General features: G+C 42.4%; 1 protein-coding gene across 1 annotated transcript in view; it reads left to right on the forward strand.

Annotated features, from left to right (window-relative positions):
- Nucleotides 1–1,254: 1,254 nt before the first annotated feature.
- Nucleotides 1,255–20,926, forward strand: part of COL13A1 (collagen type XIII alpha 1 chain) — a 116,929-nt gene continuing 97,257 nt past the window's right edge. The window contains exons 1-5 of the mRNA XM_059729893.1: nt 1,255–1,271; nt 5,506–5,532; nt 10,337–10,372; nt 13,662–13,688; nt 19,552–19,602. Coding sequence (XP_059585876.1) covers nt 10,352–10,372; nt 13,662–13,688; nt 19,552–19,602 — 99 coding nt within the window. The 5' untranslated portion in view covers nt 1,255–1,271; nt 5,506–5,532; nt 10,337–10,351. The remainder of the gene's footprint in view (nt 1,272–5,505; nt 5,533–10,336; nt 10,373–13,661; nt 13,689–19,551; nt 19,603–20,926) is intronic.

Here is a 20,926-nt window from a genome sequence, read left to right on the forward strand (position 1 = left end):
AACATAGCTAGACTGCTTTTGGTACACGAGCTGTCTCATTCAGAGTTAATTCGAGGACCTTGGCATGCCAGTACATTGTGCCCAGGCAGACACACTCATAGCAGGAATATGTAGATCAACAGAGACTCTCTATGCCTGAAGAAGGGTTGACTGCACCCAAAAGCTTGCTAAGAACTTTTTTCCAACTACTCAGTTGGTCTACTAAAAGATATCACATCTACTCAAATAACCTTGCCTGAGGCTAGACTGAGGAAGTTTGAGAGATTCCTCTTACAGCACATTTTTAGAGTCAGAGGCCCAACAGAACCTGAAAAGAACGAGCTCTTTCCTCTTTACCTTTTGTTATTAAAATCTAATTTTAAAAGGGAACGGGACAGGGGAGAGGGTATTGAATCAGGAACTCTTCTGATAAAAGAAATAAGAAAAGAGACAAGATATGGTGATATATAAAATGGTGTGTACTGCACCCCTCACTTTCCATTTGACTCTCCTAAAACTTTTACCCTCTACTGATGTGCAAGTGGTTCTAAAAAAATGTCACTACCCCAATCAGGAGACAAAAAAGCACAGATTAAAGCAGCTAGCTTAGCTTAAACTTTGTTATAGCTTTTTACAGTTCCTTGGTGAGTACGTTCCCCCAAGTTACATTCCTTCACATGTTATTAGAATGGGCACAGGTAGCTATGAAAGTTCTTACATAAGTATAAATTCATGTGAAGTATCTTTTACTTATATCACCTTCCATCCCACATCTGAATTAGGTTCCTAGCCTTGATGAAGGCAAACAGTGAAAGTAAATGGAAAGATTCCTTTCTTAAATAGCATAGGATATGGTAAAAGGAGCTACATTGCATTTTAAGTGGATTTAAACCCTCCTGTTTGTAAGTGATGATGCAGTATCTTGATTTGTTGTCAACATATTTAACCTTAGTGCTTTTCCAATCAAATTGCACAAATTTGTTATTTGTCCTTGGTGGTAAAGTGATTTTGACTAACCTAACCTGAAAATGAGCAAGAAGCAGAAAGGCAGAGAAAAAGAGAGGGAAATTCTGGTTTGAGTCTGATCTCATTTTCAATGAGGTAAATCAGGATGAAGCCACAAAGCACAATGGAGTAATCTGAAGGTGAAACAAATACATGTGATCAAAGTTTATCCCATCTCATGAATGGATAAAGATGGTACAGTATGGAGCAAGCATCTACACTTTGTCCTTAGAGTTCAGTATAATAAACACTAATTATTTTTCATTTTCTTTCTTTCAGGTCCACCTGTAAGTACAAAAGCTCCTGTGTGTTTGTGAAGTATGCATCTGATGGTAATGGGGTAAAGGGGGTTGATGGGAAGTTAGAGGTAATAGTAGTCTCTTATCTGCAATGACCAATATTATATTCAACTTTCCTATGAAAGTCTTTCACTACCTCTCAATCCACAAGTTTTCCTTGTGTTTAGTGCTTGATAGAAATGGCACAGATGCACCCATCTATCTCTGTGCAGTTCTGCAGGTGGGGAAGCTCAGTGGATAAGTTTACATGGGTGCATCTACACATGCAATTAATGTGAAGCAATAAATTCTGGAGCAGTTTGAACTGGAAACTGCTGCTGGGTGCTGGCATTCCAAGGAGAATTCACTTCTACAGCATTTTTTTATTTCCCTCTTGAAATGCTGATAAATATTTAATATTCTATAAGTATTAAAAGCTCTACATTGAGCCCCAAAAGACATTTCACCCCACCTAGTTTTAGCAAAAAATATCTCCCATTCTGTGGGCTGTCTCTGTGCAAGGATCCAAAAGTTTTTCACAATTTGAAGGCTTAATCCCAATAAGTCTTCCACAAGCAAAGCTTCTAGTACCTGCAGTGAGAGTTCTGCCCAGCAGCTTGTGGGACTGGCCCCAGGACCAGGTGTAGAATTATATTTATGGATCAATTCTGGATTCTAGCTTTGAACTATGCTAAATCTGAGCAGATTTCAGATTTGCATTTTTGTGTCAAACTAAGCTCATCAATCCAAGCCCAATCTGGGGGATGGATTGAGGTGGGAAGCTCTGCCCACAAACCTAGAGTAGCTGTTAGCATCATCATCAAGATTCAGAGTGAAATTAATAGATCAATTCAAAGTCTTCCAGGCAATTTTTGCAAGCAGTTTGTGCCGACAGCAATGCGTCAGGGTTTTCTTTGCAATAATAAGGGCTAGAAACTTAATATTTAAATGAAAATTTCAAATCTGTCAGAAACAAATGGGACCACCAGGAAAGTGATGACGACAAAGTGCACTACTGCATAGCAGTTTATTCTGACCTTTGAACCTGTGGTTTAAAAATCATGATATAACAAAGTTCTTAACACAACTTCTTTATTCAAGGCTTAAACAAACTACTTGATGTAACATTGTGCAGGTTGTCCTACATATACTAGGGCTGTACAAAGCTTCGATAGCTGATTCATTTTGGAGGAGATTTGGCCTGATTTGGGGACCGAATCTCTGAATCTGAATTGAATCAGGAGACCAAATAAAAGCTCCAAATTGATTCAAAGCATCCAAATCGATTTGGAAAAGCTTCAGAAAAAGATTTGGCTGATTCGGATATTCTGCCATAGACTAAATAGGCAGCTGACAGCTGCCTCCAGCTGGTAAGTCTGTTGGGGTTGGGGGAAGAGGAAGGGAAGGGGCGTGGGGGAGGGAGGGATTGGGGCTGGGGCTGGGACAAACTGCTCAGGTGGGGTGGGGGGGTGCATTAGTTGGGAAGGGGTGCAGCAGGATGCAGGTGCGGCAGCGCTGGGAGTGGGGGCTCTGCCCTGCTGCTGCTTGCCCAGCCAGGGCAGTGAGGGGAATGGGATGTGGGTGCGGCTTGCTCCAGGCAGAAGGGGGCAAGTGGTGGCAGGGCAGAGCCTCTGCTCCCAGTGCTGATGCAGGTGCAGTAGTGCTGGGAGTGGGGCCTATGCACTGCTGCTGCCTGGAGCAAGCTGTGCCTGCATCATGCCTCACCCCAGCTGGGCAAGTGGCAGTAGGGCAGAGCCCCTGTGGCTCCCTCCGCTGGGACAGAGGCAGGCACAGCCAGGGGAGCCACAGGAGAAGCCTCCATGGCTGCCCTGCCTGGCCCCATTCTAACCTGGCCCAGGTTACTGGCACTTAAAAAAAAAAGCAAAAAAAAAGCCCTGCACTCACTACCTACAGGAGCAGCGATTGGGGCCTCTGCATGCTTATTGCAGAGCACCCCCATGCAGCACAGGGCAGCAGAAGGCAGCGGGGATTGCCTCCCCTGCCTGGCACCTATATAACAGCTGCCCCATGGCATAGGTGCAGTGTGGCTTGCCAGGGTGCTGTGCCTGTCTGGGAGCTGGGGCAGCTCCACCTGTCAGCTGGAGCTTCTGGTTTGATTCCCCAGCTCTCTAATAATTCCCCCCAGCTCTTCCCAGGGGACACAGCCCCTGGACCTGCTGCTGCTGCTTGGGGAAATAGCTCAGAGCTGCTGTCATCTTGCACCATCCCTGGGCCTGCACCCTCTGGGAAAAGCTGACAGAAGTGATCAGGGAGCTGGGGAATTGAACCAGGAACTGGGGAATGTTCAGGGATCTGGTGAGTGTGGGGCTTTTTTAATTTTTTTATTTGCCGGGACTAGGCTGGGGCTAGGCAGGGAAGCCATGGGGGATTCTCCTGCAGCTCCCCCCACCTGAGGAAAGGCAGGCACAGCTGGAGGAGCCCCAGGAGAACTTGAAGCTGTGCCTGCCTCTCCCCGGCTGATCCAAATCTCTCTGAATCAGTGCCAAATCTTCTGAAGCTGATTTGGCTGAATCAATTCAGGACAGTGAGCCAAATCTCCAAATCAAATCACTGTCCTCCAAATCAGCCAAATCTGAATCCAAATCAAATACTTCCTGATTTGCACAGGCCTAACATATAACTTCTGATTAAAACTGAATGGAAATGAATAGGGCTGTGTGAAGCTTCAGGTGCTGATTCGATTCGGAGAAAATTCAGCCCGATTCGGTGGCTGAATTTCCAAATCTGAATCGAATCAGGGAATCAATTAAAAGGTCCAAATTGATTCAAAGCTCTCTGCTTTGAATCCACTCACCAGCTGTTGCCAGGCAGGGGGGTGATCCCTGCTGCCCCCCACTTCCCTGCGCTGTGTGGGGGGCTCTGCCACGAGCTCCCCGACCCCTGCCCACTCTCCCAACCCCCACCCCATGGCTGCCCTGCCTGCCCCAGCTCCCGGCTCTTTAATGAAAGGAACACCCCCCCCCCCCCCCCCGCCGGACTCACTGGCTCCTGCAGTGGCCTTGGGGCTTCTGGGGACTCATGGCAGAGCCCCCCACATGGCATGGGGCAACAGGAGGCAGCAGGGATCATCCCCCCCTCCCTGTGTGGCAACAGCTGGTGAGTGGGGGCTTTGTTTTTCAAAGAGCTGGGGAGGGCAGGGCAGCCATTGCCAGGACTGGGAGAGTGGGTGGGGGATGGGGCCTGTGTGATTTGGAGATTTGGCTGATTCAGCAGCAGCTGAATCTCTGAATCAGATTCAGCCAAATCGATTCGGGTCAGTGATTTGAATCACCAAATCAAATCACTGTCCCCCAAATTGTCTGAATCCAAATCCAAAGCTAATACTAGCTGCTTCTCACAGGCCTAGAAACTAGTTCATGTCTATGGCAGTGGTTCCTGAACTGCTGGTGTCATATATGTCACCCCAGGTAGTGGTTTAAAATGCTGATAAACTATAATTTTATATCCTGTATTCAGTGGGAGCAGCTCTTACCCTATACCCATTTAGAGTCAATTGAGGAGCTAGTTTGCACAGAATTATGCCTCCTATATGAGAGTAACGGATGTGCATGGTTGCATTCCAAATGTGAGAAACAGTTAAGTGAAGACATTTTTTAGCTTTCCACCGTCTTGAGCACATAATATCTGAAAAATGGAAGTATCTTAAATCATACATAAATGGAGTCATCCTAGTATATAACAGATTTGGAAGATTCTGTTTTGATGTAAGCAGGGAAATTTGGAACCCAGCAACCCTGTGAGCCCAAGATCTCAGGATTGAGAAGAAAGTTTCAGCATTACAAAATGAAGTGATGCTTCAGAACTTCTCAAACTTCTTTGTAGTGTGGACCACATCTTAATAAAGAGAGTCTCAGGGACATCTTCCCTTTCTAAACATACAGTATTTTTGTGGCAGCTAAAGCACTTGTATACCTGAATAATTAATATTTAGCAGAATAAAACAGAGCATAATGTTATGTGGCTAGGTTTTCATGGACTATCAAGTGTCTCCAGAGTCCAGTTTGGGGGTCACCATGATGGACACAAACCAAATAGATATGAAGCTTTAAAAAAGTGGTTGAGATAAATGAAAAAAGCAATCCTATCTGCCTACTTAGAAAGCTGTTTGCGTGTTGCATGTGAAGTGCTCTATTTTCTAATCATGTAATTAGACATACAGTTTCTTCTCTGGTTTATCCTTTTCCCTGCTTCTTGTATTACATGCTCTTTTTTGTGCTTTCAGGGCCCTACAGGAAGACCAGGGCTTCCGGTAAATATTTTTCCTTTACCTCTTCGTTTCCTTATTTGTTCTTACTTTCTCTCTCTCTCTCTCCTTCCCTTTTCACCTGACAGTATTTTGAAGAGAAGCCTCAAAGCTGTATAAACTGGGTGAAGGTAGAAGTCTTCATTGGTAGACTAGGAGAGCAGGTTGTGAAAGGGATATGGCTCCCAATACTATTTCCAGTAAGAATAAAAAGGTCTTTGCAGAACAAAGTTCTACGAAATACATTCCTTACAGGTTCCTTTTGGGTTTAGAAAACATATACCTTCTTTAAGATTATCTTTTAAATAAGAATCCCTGTCTGTCTAAGAAACCTATTTATATTATCTGCTCACTAAAAGGAGGTCATATGGCTCTGTTCAGGAAGGACTGGAGGTTCTATTTAGAGCCAATACCATGAGGAATTTTTCAGTATATGGATTGTTCATTTTAACCATGGAGGGATGAGAGGAGCACATACATGATTTAAAAAGATGAGATAGGAAGTAGGTGTGATATGGGAGCACAAAGCTAGGCAAGGACCTGTTAATATGTGGACCTTAAATAGAGCAAGCCATCCCATTACAAGGCTGCAATAGGGTCATCTCATAGCAGGTCATTTAGCTGCTTCTATTTCTTCATGCAAAATCTTCTTAAAAAGAGGAATTTTCTTTCATTCTCTACTTGGCTTCTGTGTTAGGCTGAGAGTATATCTTCCTGACAAGAGACAGTACTGTACAGATACTTGAGGTAGCCCCACACAGCTAGCTCAGGTTTCAGAAGCAATGTAGTCATGTAAGGGCAAATTTACTCAGCATTGTGCTATGTAGATATATCCTGAGAGCTACCCTAATCACCTTCGGCATGTGTGCTGGACACAGAAATAACCATGGGGGTTTCTTCTCCCCTCCTCCATCTCTCTGCATAGGTGCATGGAAACCAAAGAGAATGGTGACCCAGCACACTATTGAGTATAAAAAGCAGGCAGACTAGATAATGTGCCTAAGTGGTGCTCTTCCTTCCCAAGGGAGGATGGCCATGAGTTTAGGGTATTGTCCAGTCCCCAACTCCCCTTTGTTCACCTGTAGCAGCAGAATGGAGCCTCTCATTAAATGCCATGGCTTCACCTCACTCCCTCTGGAGCAAAAGCCAGGATGTAAACTTGGAAATCCGGGTTTTTGTAATCTGCCAATTTCTAAGGGATATGTAAATCCATATCTAGCTAAATCAAAATCAGGTACTAATGATGGTCAGTGGCTGAGATAAATCATGAATAAACCATAAGAAATGTAGACTCTAGGGTCAACATGTATTCTGAAATGAGAGCTCAGATACTTGGGAGGGATCAACAGGTGCTGAAGTGTAGCTGTCTAAAACACAACCAATGAGAAGCAAAAAAGATATCAGCTGGAAGAGAAAAATGGTCTGACAGACTGGCCCATACTCTAGTTTCATCATCATCTGAGGGCAGCAACACACAAACCATCAAAGAAGTGCAAAGCCATCATAATCGACTCCCCAGTATTCTCAGACATACTGAGTGCCACAGTGGCATGGAATTCTCTTTTTTCCATGTTTGACAGGGGCACTGTGCCCCTTCCTCTTAGACGGAATTTTAGCTACTTGATCCAGGTGTTCATTCTTCTCAGGTTAGACCACTGCTAACTCACTCTACTTGGAGATGAATTAGCTGTCACATAAAGCATAAGGTGTCCCACTTAATGAGTAGTAAGAGATGAAGCGGGTTCTAGGACGGTTTTGGTTTCCTCCTTCATCTCTGGACCAAATCCATATCTTCACTGTAGTTTCTCCAAGCTATTATGGACTGGGTTTAGATAGTTCAGGGTGTCCTCACTCCCTACGCCTCTCCGAGACAACAGGGCTCATGTAGCTTGGAGGGACCAAATCTTTCAGGCTGGAGGGGTTGGCGGGGGTGCACCTGAAGCAAGGCCTGGACATGGGATTCCTTGTCAGAGAAAGCCAGATAAGCCACATTCTGTCTGTGATCAGATCTAAATGAACTTGCCTTTATACAAAATGTCTCCTCAGCCATGATTTCCACAAAAAGAAAACAATAATCCACATGCTCTCCAGCCACTGAGGGAAGGGAAGAATACACCAACTTTCAAGAAAACCCAGGGCTTCATCATAATTCTTATTTGGTGCTTTGCCACTAAGGTTATAGGCATCTTGGAAATACAGCAGTCACTCAGATAGCAGCAGTATAACTACAGTGTTACCATACAGTGCAGGACGCAAGTATTATTCATAGCTGAGTGTTATTTCCCAGCATCACATAATAGACTACTTTTTCCTCAAACATCTGGCATTTATGTGCTATACTACTAGGACCATTTCCCCCCTACTAATATTGTTTAGAGGGTCAAAATACTGTGTAGTAACATACCAAGCATGGTGCTCTCATACACCACTTTGGCATCAAGTACTAATGTCGCAGGCAACAATATTAGACACAGATCAATCCTGTGCAGTATCAATCATTGTGTGGTCAAATACCACTTATCATACTTACAGGAAGCTTTTCCTAACAATGGAACCAAAGACTGAAACATCACATCACTAGAGTTCTGTGCTTGGCATCTTTATAATTTGCTGTTAAGATCAGCTCTAGAGGAAAATAAGAAACTAAAAAAGAAAGAAAGAAAAAATAAAAGTGTAAGAAAACTCATCAATGCATTCCCAACCAGAAGCCAATAAAATCAAAGAGCAAGGCAATGGAATGGTTTGTTCTTTCAGAAGGAATTCCATTGTTCTCTATAACACATATACAGAACTTAGATGCAGGTATAGACTGGCATCTGATAAATCAGATGCCATGCTGGTGGGTACAGAACAAAAACTCGAATATAGAACAGATATTGCGTGTCTCGTCTCAATTTGTAGTCAGATACTGCTTGTGTAAATTATACCAAATTACTGTATAATGTGTTGTTATTCAACACTTCAGCTATCTCAGTAGAGACATTAATGTGATCTAATTTATCACAGTGTGCCTTGCACATGAAATAAAAGTCCACTGATTAGGGAACAATACTTTCCTATAAGTAGAGAGTGTAAATACAGCTTTTACCCCAGTTAAATCCAGCATATGGTGAGGTGCATTTAGAACATTAGTCTCAAGTGTTACTTGCATACACCGGGTATGGAGAGATGTCACTGAGAACCAGTGTCTGCAAAGCACTGAATGACAAAAAATAATTTATCCCTTCTCCCAACTTCAAGACAGACTTTTCCATTTTGCCCTCTCTGTACACTGTTTTTTGCAGTTCCATCACTGGCAGATAGAATGGGTAGGCCACAATACAAGAATGACCAACAGTATAGTTCTGTATTTCCAGTTGATTACAGATGCTGCTGAGTGGAAAACAAATGGAATTTCTGTACATAGTTATGCATGTTGAAATTTACTTTCCTTGGCAAAGAGTTACCTATGTAATCAGCATAGGTCTATCCCTCACACGGCACACTAACAGACAAGAGAGCACTGACATTCAGGCTCCCTGCCATGATCAAACAAGTGACAAAGGACATGCAGAGTCCCAGGCAAGTGGCAGAGATAGTCTTGTTTGTCCCCTTAGGCTTGAAGTATTTTCCAGTATTGCCTGTGAAGTGCTGCAGACATCAGTTGTTGGCAGAAAACAGGTTTTAGGGATAAATAAGTAAAAGAGAAGCTGTAGGCAGCAACAGTAAGTTTTATATAGTGAAGTGTTTCCAACAAATCTAAACTGATGATTGGACACAGTACTGAGGGACTGTTACAATGTAATTTTGCAAAACACCATGAAATCTGCACAGCCACCAAACACATCATCATTCAGGATTTTCCAAGTATGCCTAGTACATGCTTTTTGGGGCCAAGAACATAGAGGTTTTTTAATGACATGGTTCAAATTTAAATATACTTTAAGCCGCAGAACTGCAATCTATGTATAAAAGACTCTGATGGTGTGGTGTCCATATCTTTTGCAATTCAGTTCAAGTGTTATCTTGTACCTCTTTAGGCAGACTTACATGCAACATCATGTAAGGATTTTTTACACCTTCCAGATTCGCTGAGAAATATTCTTTAGGGGTTAAGGGACACAGAACATAGGCATTATATGTAGTGTCAGCTGAGTCTTGTCCCATTTTCCACATTATTATAACTTTTAATATAATTTTCCTTTTTCTGGATTACTGGATAATATTGATCTGTTCATCAGCTTTGAGAGTTATGATTTAAATTGATAATAGCTTTAGAAAGAAATAACCTGTGATCACCTTTAATTAGAAAGAAAAAAAATCATTTGCTATTGAAGGGATCAACTTCCCCCAATCTGGATTTCAGGAAGGGTTGAAAATTGTGATTAGGTTCTTCCATTAGATCACAAACTCTTATCTTTCCTTTCCTGTCTATGTTGTCCTGAGTTTTATTGGTTCCTTATTCAGTGAGAATAACAAGCAAACTGATGGCTTACATACATAGTCATATACCCATGTTTTCAGATGTACCCAAATAAGCAGGCATATATACAAACACACAAGCATGTTTTACACACACACACACGCATGCACACATGCACGCACAAGCACCTACATATGTACATATACATAAAGCTAAACAAATGTGTATGCCCTAAAATCTAATAAAAGATACCGCCTCTAACCCAAGGGTTTTGTTTGTCTATATGCCGTAAAACACACACACAATTCTTAAACAAAGGTGCACACACAAATCAGTTAATTTGTATCATTTTCTAGCTTCACTTATGGCCATTTTCCAATTGCCATCTGATTTTGCATTAATTGTTAGGGAGACAAAGGCACCATGGGAATCCCTGGACGACGGGTGAGTTGAAACCTCTTGCATCTGCCTGACTGACACATTTGTTTCCAAATATGGGCTGCCTGCAGGCCATTTGGGCTGACACTTTCATTCATTCAGGAAAATAACCCTCCCAGTCTTCTGCTCTATTTCAAGGGCCTGGTTTGGGTGTGACTAGGGGAAAAAAATCAGCAGCTTCTACCATGAGCACCATCTCAGTCATTTACCTCTCAAATTAGCTTCTGTTTAACGAGAGATGTAGAAATGATAGGCTGCTGGTCCTCCCATTTGTAATTTAATGAGGCTCCGCCCTCAAAATGAAGACAAATCATTGGTGAGTCTCCAGGGTCTCTTACTGGACACATTTCCATATAGAAACCCAAGCACCCAAATCCAAATAAGACTATCATGAAGGGGCTTCAGACTACTATCAGAGAATGCTGGCTGCTGTCCCCTGTCTTTGCCTGGCAAAGGGCTAGGTGGTTTCATGCTGCCTACAATGTACTTGCCTCTTCATGGCTGAGAGTAGAGGAGGCACAGATTCATAATACAGATCTGTCAAAAAAAGAAATTACCATGATTGAATAATACTTTTAGCCTTTTCTTGCCCCCTCACTTTATGATGCTAACTTAGCCTCCATTCTAGTCCCAGTAGAGGCATCTGTAGCACACCTTGAAGAAGAGCTGGGCAATGCGTGTTGTGCAGCACTGCATCAATACCTCAGACATCCCTCCATTCTGCTGCTCTGCCTTCTCTTCCCTAAACTTTGTCTTCATGGAGCTACTCTCTTTATTCCTCCCTATACATATTCCTATCTTTCTGAGGGAATAACCTGGCATCTCCTGGGTGGAGGAGTATATGTTTATCCTGAAACATGGACAGGACCTGAAGCCTGATGCTTTTCTCCATATGTGACTATGCTTCACTTCAGAGATGGAGAGAAAGCACTATAACTAGCTGCTTTAAACTCTTTGCTAATCCCCATTTTTAGCTGGTAATTATCTGGATTGCTCAAGCACAGTTAGCCTGGGGGGCTGTGCTATCGCCTGGAAATCTTCCACCAAAATCCTTTCCATCTTCAACTCTGTTTGGATAATGTGAGTGCGATTGAAGATGAGTCTCTGCATGATGCCTGCACAATTTGACATACAGCTGTAACATAATTAGCTAGGCTCAAGAGTGATACTACTCTAGGAGCATGTGGGGCCAGATCTTCAAATTGTGGTGCAATTTCCTGAAGTCAACGGAGCTGCACCAGTTTAGAACATCTTAGGGACTCCCTCACAGTGTTTTTTACACAGGCTGGTTAGCAAGTACAAGCTTTTTAAATTTTAGTTTAGTTTTTACATAAAGATACCAACAAATAATGTTAATACATACTAATGGTAATTATCCTTGAATTAATGAGTCTTCAGCTCTGCCAAGGATTTACAAAAAGTAATGTCATAATCAGCTACTAACTCCCATCAGTGGTGATGGGGGAAATGTGGAAAAAGGTTTGGAGATTTATTCAGTCAGAAAGGGCATAACTATGGGTGGCTTGAGCTTTTGGAAACTACTTATGGACTATGGTAGTTCCAGTTTGGTCCAAGCCCCCAAAGTTTGGGAAAGCAGGGGAGTCAGATACATAGGTCTGTTCATATTGTCTTTATTATGCTTGGGACAGACTCTCTCAGCAATACCTTTGTGTAGCTTTCTCTCTGCACCACCACAAAGGCCACCTCCCAATATCAGAATGGGAATGCAGCCTGCCATACATAAGAGAGTTGGTTACTTCAGTATTCATGTGATGCCATACTTAGGAAGACTGAAGCAATGATGGTACATGGTCGTGCTGTCCATCTTGTTTGGTGTTGTATTACCATAATGGTGTCACTTTGAAAGAAACTGCTTGCAGTAATGCAGCACAGCAGAACACAGTGAAGGAAGCATGGTTTAGGAGGAGCACTTATCTAGAGGGAGGTGGCAGAGACATAGAAACACATTGCCTTCCTCATATTCCTGTTGTTTGTAGCTGGTAGAAGAAGAGGACTGGTAAAAGCTGCCTGTAGAATCTGTTAACCTCTGGTAGGAGTCCAGAGCGACTGCTGGAAATCAGTGAGGCCATCCCCTCTGAGAGACAGAGGAAGCTGGGTTTTCAACCATGGAAGTGAAGGAACAGAGCTGGCAATCCAGCATAAGCCTTTTGACACCGTAGAGCACAGATTTCAGAACTATCAGCTCAGTCCTTATTTAAAACCAATGCACTTTCTGCACACTTAAGCCCTAGCTTTACCGCTTTTACACTGAATACCTTACTCAGTAAGCAGGCCCACTAAAATCAGTAACTTACACAAGTGTAATAAATTACTACTTGGTACAAAGGTGGGTGATGGAATAAGACCCTGTATCTCAAATGGGCCTGTTAGCTTGTAGTTAACTGGCCAGGTGGGACTGAATATATTAAACACATTCAATCTGTAAGATTTGAGTGTATTTTGCATATTTTTACCATATATCACATATAGCCATGCCACATATCTTTTATACATAAACTATATTTAATACCCCATCATTGGGGCTTTATGAGACATGTAGAGGAGAAAGAAGAGAAAGAGAAGAGATCTGTGGCATCAGTATCCATAGGCCTTGCTTAAGCATATGTCTCCTTCCCATTCTTCTCATGTATTCAGGTACTTTTTTTCTCAGTGCATTCTTCCATTCATCCTCTTACCCCTTTTCAGAGATCCTCCTACCTCACTCACATAGGGGCTGGCCAGGAACTCCTCACTCTTGGTCAGTGTGGACCAACTGTTACCAGATTGCTTCTCACTGTTAAGCCTACTTAGGGACTCTCATCCCAGATATCACCTGCTTCAAGGTTCCTTGGCCAGGTCTGTTGCTGCTGCCTTGCTGACTTATGAGTTGATGTCTCTGAACTGTGGGTCAGCCTTGCTAACTGTGGTGAGCTTATTGCTAACACACACTCTCTGCCCACCTCCATACTGAATGCCAAGCACCATGGCTAAAACCAAGAATTGGTTTCCTCAAACTGGCTGAAAACTCAATTGCCTTCTCTTTCAGCTGCCCTTTCCTTCAGATGCTGTAGGGGTATCCAAGCAGGAGGGGATGGTGGTGGGAAGTGGGGAAGTGAAAGTCTCTGTGCTTGTGTGCAAACCTTAAACAGAGCATGTTTCAGCGTCTGTGACCTGTTTCTTGTTGCATTGTTAAGATTTTGGGTTTAATGTGCCATTAACGCTAATTCCTGTGTTTGTCTCTCTCTCTCTCTCCTTCACCCTCTTGCATGTGCTGCGGCTGGTGTAACTGACCCAGGGACTAAAAGGGCAGCCTGGAGAAAAGGTGAGTCAGCTTTTTCCAGCTCATAATGTCATACCCTGACCCCTCACAGCTTCTCTTCTTAGCTATCTGAGACCCTTTCACTTCAAATCATGACAAAGTTAGACCTGTGCTTTTAAAGCCCTTTTTGTGTTTGAACCATACATTGCTCTGAATTGCCCTTTCCCATCTTCCCTGACAATGTGAGTTTATGTCCTGAATTCTTTCCACCCCACACAGTCTCCAATTCGTTGTTTACTATAATTTACTAACATTGTAAGTTCTGATTCAAGTGGTGGATGGGGACTCTCAGTATTTCCATTAAGGCTATCCTGATTTTTCCACCATTAACTTCTTCACTGCTGACCATTGTGCTTGGTTCGTTCTGGAAATGTGGTAAAAAATCCAGCTCTGTCTTAGTAGCTCCTAATTATTTGGTTTCCCCTAGCCACCTCTGGTCAGAGACCATGGCTTAACTGTTCCTTTCTAGAATTTGAAGCACATAGAAGAAAAACTTAGGGGAAAGACTGAGGGAGACTATCATCACACCAAGGTTTTATATCAATCATATCTCTTCTATTTAAAGAAAAATTATCAAGAGGTTCTTCCTTTATACACGGTCAAAGGTAAAAGCTATGTAAACCATTTGAAAAATAATGAATGAGGTTTTTGTCACTTGTAGAGCTGGTAATTTGCCTCACCACCAATACGCCATGTTGTGGCCATCCAAGTCATGAAACATTCAACAAATCAGTATTGGCAATTTAAGTCTTCAGATGTACCTCTTCAAAAACTTGAGGATACAGGTTGTAGTTATGTTGGTCTACAGGCAAAGCAATCAGAACTCTTGATAGAGGTGTTTTCTTTTATTAGACCAAGTAGATAGCTGCAAAAAAAAAATCTTTATTTGCAAGCTTTCAGGCACACATGTCATTCCTCAGGCATAAGAGAGTGCAAAGACTGTAAAATTTCTCCCAGGTGGAAATGAAAATTCGTATTTTTCAGGACAGCTGAAAGGTGGCGTAAAATCTCCTGGTTGGAAAAGTTCATTTTATGCAAATTAGGCTCAAATAAAAGTTGGAGCAGTCTATTTACCTCATAGTTGGCTGATGGGTGATGGAAGACTCTCGTGGGCAAGGAGCCAAATTTGCATGCTCACAGAGCAGCCTCAACACAAGAAAAAATCCTTGCCCAGGAGAGCCTTCCCTCATTCGTCCTTTTGTGAAATATGAAACATCATAACAAGAAAGAAGCATAATTCAATGTCCTGCTTACCATCAGACAACTGAGAGGTAAAAAGACTGCTCCAACTTTTATCTGAGACTAATTGGCATATAATGAACTACCAAGAGTTCTGATTACTCACATACTCAAGTGCAAATAGAGGCAGGATGGATTCATTCTGGTTGTATCTAACTAACTGAAAAACAGTGACCTGTAGAGGAATGTGCTACATCTGAAAGTTTGTCTAGGTCTATTTCAACCATGTTGGTCTAATAAAAGATCACTCACAAAAATTGTTGCCTTGTATAGTTCCTGGACCATCATGGCTACATCACTCTAACACTATCACAAAAAGTAGAGAGTAAGGAATATATACATTTTACCTGATTGTTTAGATCAATACTTCTAAAGAATATGAGAGTGGAATACCTATTTGGTTTTCTTTGGTTGCATCTAACTGCCCAGAGTGCACCGTGTGCATGGCTCATGGTTAGATTTCCCTACTACATCACCATATGGCATGCTATGCCAATGTAGCAATCACATGTAGCAAACACATGATCAGCAGCTATGTCACTGTAGTGGCACACTAAACAGGGAAGCATACCACTATGGCGACATAGCTGTCGATCGTGTGTAGACCAATGTGATCACTATGTTGCCATAGCACACAATACGGCGATGTAGCGTGTCACCATAGGGCCATGTGTAGATGTACCCTTTGAGAGAGTAATACAGAAAAAAACACAGTGGAACAACATAGGTTGGAAAGATAAGACAGGGCAAAGGACCTGGTACTTAATCTCCTTCAGGTCACTTCCTCTTTTATCATGTTTGGTAGGGCTGTGAAAAGCTTTGGTCCCTGATTCAATTCAGCAGAGATTTGGCCCAATTTGGTGGCCGAATCTCTGAATCCAAATCAAATCAGGGGACCCTTTAATCTCTCTGAATTGAATCGGAACCCTCTGACTCAATTTGGAGAGATTAGGAAAGATTTGGAGATTCGGATATGGAGACAGCTTTAAATGTTTTTTCTACATACCTCTAGGTAGCAGGTGGCTCATGAATGCTGCAGTGCTGGGGCACATGGAGTGTCCCACAGAAGTGCAGGGGACTTCCCAGTGCGCTTAGCAGCAGACCCAGAAGTGGACCAGAAGCACTTCCGGTCCACTTCTGGGACCGTTGGGGAGCGTGCCAGGGCACCCCCCCCTCCCCCCAGATCAGTGACTGGTGTCTCCTGGGTCTGGGGTGGGGGGCACCCAGGGTCCCCCTGTAGCTAATTGCCGAGCTGGGGGGAGGGGAGCGAGGGGGTGCTCCCCCGCACTCCCCAGCAGACCCAGAAGTGGACTGGAAGTACTTACCGCCAAGTACGTGGAGGGCCCCCCACACTCCTGTGGGACACTCCATGCACCCCAGCATTGCAGCGATCATGAGCCGCACCTGCTACCTCGAGGTATGTAGAAAAAACTTTTAAAGCTATGTCTATGTCTGAATTGTTGATTCTCCGAATCAACATCGAATCTTCAGATTCAGCTGAATTGAATCAGTGACAGTGATCCGAATCAACAAATCGAATCACTGTCCCTGATTCAGGCCGAATCTGAATCTGAATTGAATAGGGCCTGCTTCGCACACCCCTAATGTTTGGCATCTCCTGATAGCCAGTCAGCAGCTCCTTATGCCAGCATGTGTTCATCTTGGGTTGATTTCAGATGCTAAAAATGACTGATTAGCTAACATATTAAAAATACTTTAAATGAGCTGCCCTGAAAAAGGTTCCATGCAAACAATGGATGATCTGTAGACAAACTTCGTTTTGTACATGAATTTTAAAAAATCATAGCCTGTTGAGTCTTTGGGTGTTTCAGAAACTATGTATCAATCTTATATTTTATATTATAAAGCACAGTGGCATGTCATCAGTCATGCACTTTGAAGTGCAACAAATCTTCAGTGGCTTCTATTTTCTGAAGAAAAGCTTTACTCTTTTCATCATAATCCAAAAAGAATTCTTCTATGGATGGCTTTGAACAAGGCTTCTTTACCTTCCTGTGATATGTCATTATGCAGCTGTTCCACCCTTGCCCAGTTCCCCATTTTTACTCTTGATTTCCAAACTGTTTCTTCTTTTCTTTTTAGGTGAGGTAGCTAAAATATTTTCCCCAAATTCCCAGTTACTCTTCTGTTAGTTTTAGCAGAGAAAAACAGAACACAAAGTCCTTCTTCCTCTAGCCATGTGGTCCTTCTCTCTGTATTCATGTCTGATTTGAATGTTTCCAAGCTAACAGTGTTCATTCTTTTAAACAGAAAGTAACTTCCCTGGGGTCAAAACTCTTAAACATTATTAATCTGTCAAAGACTGTAGAGTAATACTCATGTGTTAACCTCACTTTTCTCTGGGAAAGTTGCTATCCAGGTCTGGATTAGGCCTTTGCAGCTTAGGCCTATGAAAAAATATAACCAGAGAAAATATAACTATGACATTTCATGGGAGTGGGACAAGGGCTTAGGAAGGGGATATGGCCAGAGTGTACCACATTCTAGTCACCCTGAGGTGACATAAATGACCCTTAGTGACTCTTTCAGATGGGGTAAACTGAAGAAGCCCTGTAAAGTCCTAACTTGTGTTGGGACTTTACAGGGCTGAATGCATAGTATTTACTAAATGCATAGTATTCACTGTATTTGTATGTGTGTAATATGTTGGTTCAAAGAGTCATGACCAGTGATAGCTTGTCCAAATAAAGGAGAAGAGCTTCTTGCTGCTACCTGCTGGTGGCATTACTCTTTGGCTTCACAAGATAGAGTCCTGTACTTCTGATGCTGAAGGTTTCTGGTTGTAGCTGTCATTTGTGTGCACAGCTTGATCACTTAAATGATCTAATTGTATAAAGCTGCATGTATACAAATTGAACCTGGATTCAGGCTCCTTGATAATATGACCCTAAATATCTAAAATTTGTATACAATCCACAATTAAATCCCTTTATTTTGACTCCATGCCAGACCTAACTGATTGTAGAAATCATTTGTGACTAAGGGAGACCACTATTTATGCTTCAAATTAAGGGAAGCACCCCAAGTTCTTGCAGTGGATCAAGTATCCTCAAGGATTACAAGGCCTGTGTACCCCAGGGGGCACAGGGCCCAGAAACAGTTCAGACCACGGGTGGTGGCAATGTTACCCACAGGCTTGCGGGTGTGCTCTAGGAAGGGGGTCAGCCGGATGTGAGGCACCCCCAGGGAAGCACTCAGAGCCTGGAAGGTGGTTGGCTTAGCACAGGAGTACCCCCTACCGGCCCTCCACATGTTTATTTCATTTATTAGGTATTTATTTCAGGGGTTGTTTTCCTATACTGTACATCAAACTGCTTCCATCTGGAGTCATTTAGTTTAAATTAGACCTAAACTTCTGCATTTCAACCTGGTCACTAAATCTCATTTGACCCATTCAGAAAATCATAACCACTGGAGCTGAAAAAGAACAGGGGGTTATAATGTGTTCCCTCACCTTTTCCCTATTCTGTACTATAGAATATAGTCTCTAGGGTATGTTCAAAGCTGTGTTATCCAGTCAGTATTTTAATCTCTCCCATGGAGATGCTTAACTGACCTTTGAAAAATACTCATATACTTAGTGATCTTGTTTCTTACTTTTACATAGTACCATTCATTCTAAAGACACCCAGAGCACTTTACTGGCTTCATAAAGTCTGTATATATTAGGAATATAGGGGCCACTAAAGTAGACGCATATGGAGAGAGGGGGATGTGACAGCTGTTTGAAGAGCACAGAGCCATAGACTGGAACAGGAACTGAAGATCACTATCATCAATAGAAATTGGCAAGGAAAATTTAGGGAAGCAGAATGCAAGTGTGGAAGTTCAAGTTTAGCCAGAACTCTCAGGCAAACACCTTTCCGCTCTGACAAAGTTTCACAAAGCATTTCATGTTCAAAAGAGATCAGGATCTCTGTTATGTACTTTATTTCAAAGAAAGTGTTTTATATTTCATGTATCTATAATTTTTTGCAGTCTAAGCTCCGTTTTCCTGTATAAAACCGCATGCATTTAGCACACTATATTAATCATTTTCCAGACTAAAAGAAGGTGAAGCTTCATGCTGAACCAGAAGAAGTGATTATAGAGGGAGAGAAATGTGAGTTCCCTGGGCAGAAGGAAAGCATGAGTGCTTGCAGGCATTAAATGAGGTCTTCACTTTCTCTCTCAAGGCACTGAAGATGACACCAGTACCTCTTCAGGAGGGAGGGAGTGTTCAAAATAGCCACATTTCATGCACAGGTCAGGCCAAGTAGGTCTCCTATCCCAGTTGGGAAGGGGGAGCTGAACAATCAACATTTAAATACTAGTTTTTATAGAAAATAGTATGAATCATTTTTGTATTAATCTCCTTTTTTAATTCTTTCTTCCTTCTCCTTATTATCTCATTCAACCACCTCTCTATCCTGCTCTCTATGGATTCACTCTCTGCCATTATTTGACCTTGATCTAATTTTTTTCCTCTTTTGCCTTCTTACGAGTTCTCTTACATCTTTCTCCCTACTTCTTTCATTTTCTTCCATCCTCACCTTCCAATTCTTGCCCTTGTTAACCTCCCTTTTCTCAATCTCTTCTGCCTCTCTTTCTCTTTGTCTCCTTACAGGGAGCTCCAGGAGAAGCAGGCATGTCCATCATTGGGCCCCGAGGGCCTCCTGTAAGTTATTTACTCTCTATTTTTGAAAGGTACAGGATGTGGGTGAATTACAGAAAAAGACTTAGGAGGGGCAGCAAGTCACCAGCCTCATTCTGAGAGACTTAATAACATGACATTGTGGTTTCCACATCTTGGCAGGTTTGCTTGTATAAAAATATTATATACTAAATATAATAAAATTACAGCTTGTAGTGCTAGAACAAGTGAGCACAGAATACTTTAAGAGGAAAACATATTGGCATCCCCAGCAGTTTTCTCTCCTGTATTTAAAAGGAAGATTCTTCTATTTTGGCAGCAGAAATGACCCAGCCTTGGTGGCAGACGTCTTTTGCTTTGGGAGAAGCATGTCTTTTTTGGCAACATGTTCTTTGCCTTCAGTCTTGTTGACAGGTGGCATTTCTTCAGCTTTACAGAATGTGCCTGAGGTTGGGGCTAGGCAAGTGGCTGCTGGAGCTGACAAAAAAATGGATCACTTTGAATTTTTTAACCTGATGGTACAGGCCCAAATTTTTGTTTCTCAAGTGGGTTAAGAAATGACAAATGCTATTTTTTTATTAATGCAGATCTGGAGTTTCTCTTGAAAAGTTCAGTAAACACCTCACCTAGTTTTATCTTGAGGCTTCTTTGGCCAGGTGGAGGCTGTGACAAAGCTATGCCCCAGGGATAGGCCTCAGTGCTGCAAACAGTTTGACACAGATCCAGAGGTACATCTACCTAAAACAGCTTTCAGGATTAAGGTCTTCATGTCCCAGAAAGCACCAAGGATTAACAAGAAGTGTTATGCATCCTGCCAGTCCTTCTTGAACTGAAATTCACATATCAAGTACTCCCTAGCACAACAAATGCATGGTGTTGTCCAGAAATCTGCTAATTTTTTTTCTTTACATCCATGCAAAACTGGTTTTCCATTTTATTTCTAGCAATGTTTGGCTACTGTTTAGATTTGTAACATGAGCACGCATTCATTTGTTAGGGGTCCCTGCTTTAACTTCACGCTGTGGAAAAATTAAGGCACGTGTGGGTCCCATCTTTCAGGCCCAGAGCATGGTTGCCCCTCCAGCAGCAATTTCAAAAAGCACTTTTCACCTATAAGGAAATTAAATTTGAAATCAATCTTCATAAAGACATTACTGAGCCTTACACCATGAGTATTAGCCAGGATAGCCAGTATGTGCCAAATATTCACTCTACAGATTTGCTATATTTTTGCTGCTTTACAGAATACTGCCCCTACAGATTTTATTACTGCTTTATTCCAGTCAAGATTCCCAGGTCAATCCATTCTGATGCACTGAGATTTCCATAGCAGCATGAGAAAAAGAGG

Source organism: Alligator mississippiensis, chromosome 6 (genome assembly GCF_030867095.1).
Source record: "Alligator mississippiensis isolate rAllMis1 chromosome 6, rAllMis1, whole genome shotgun sequence".
NCBI lineage: Eukaryota > Metazoa > Chordata > Crocodylia > Alligatoridae > Alligator > Alligator mississippiensis.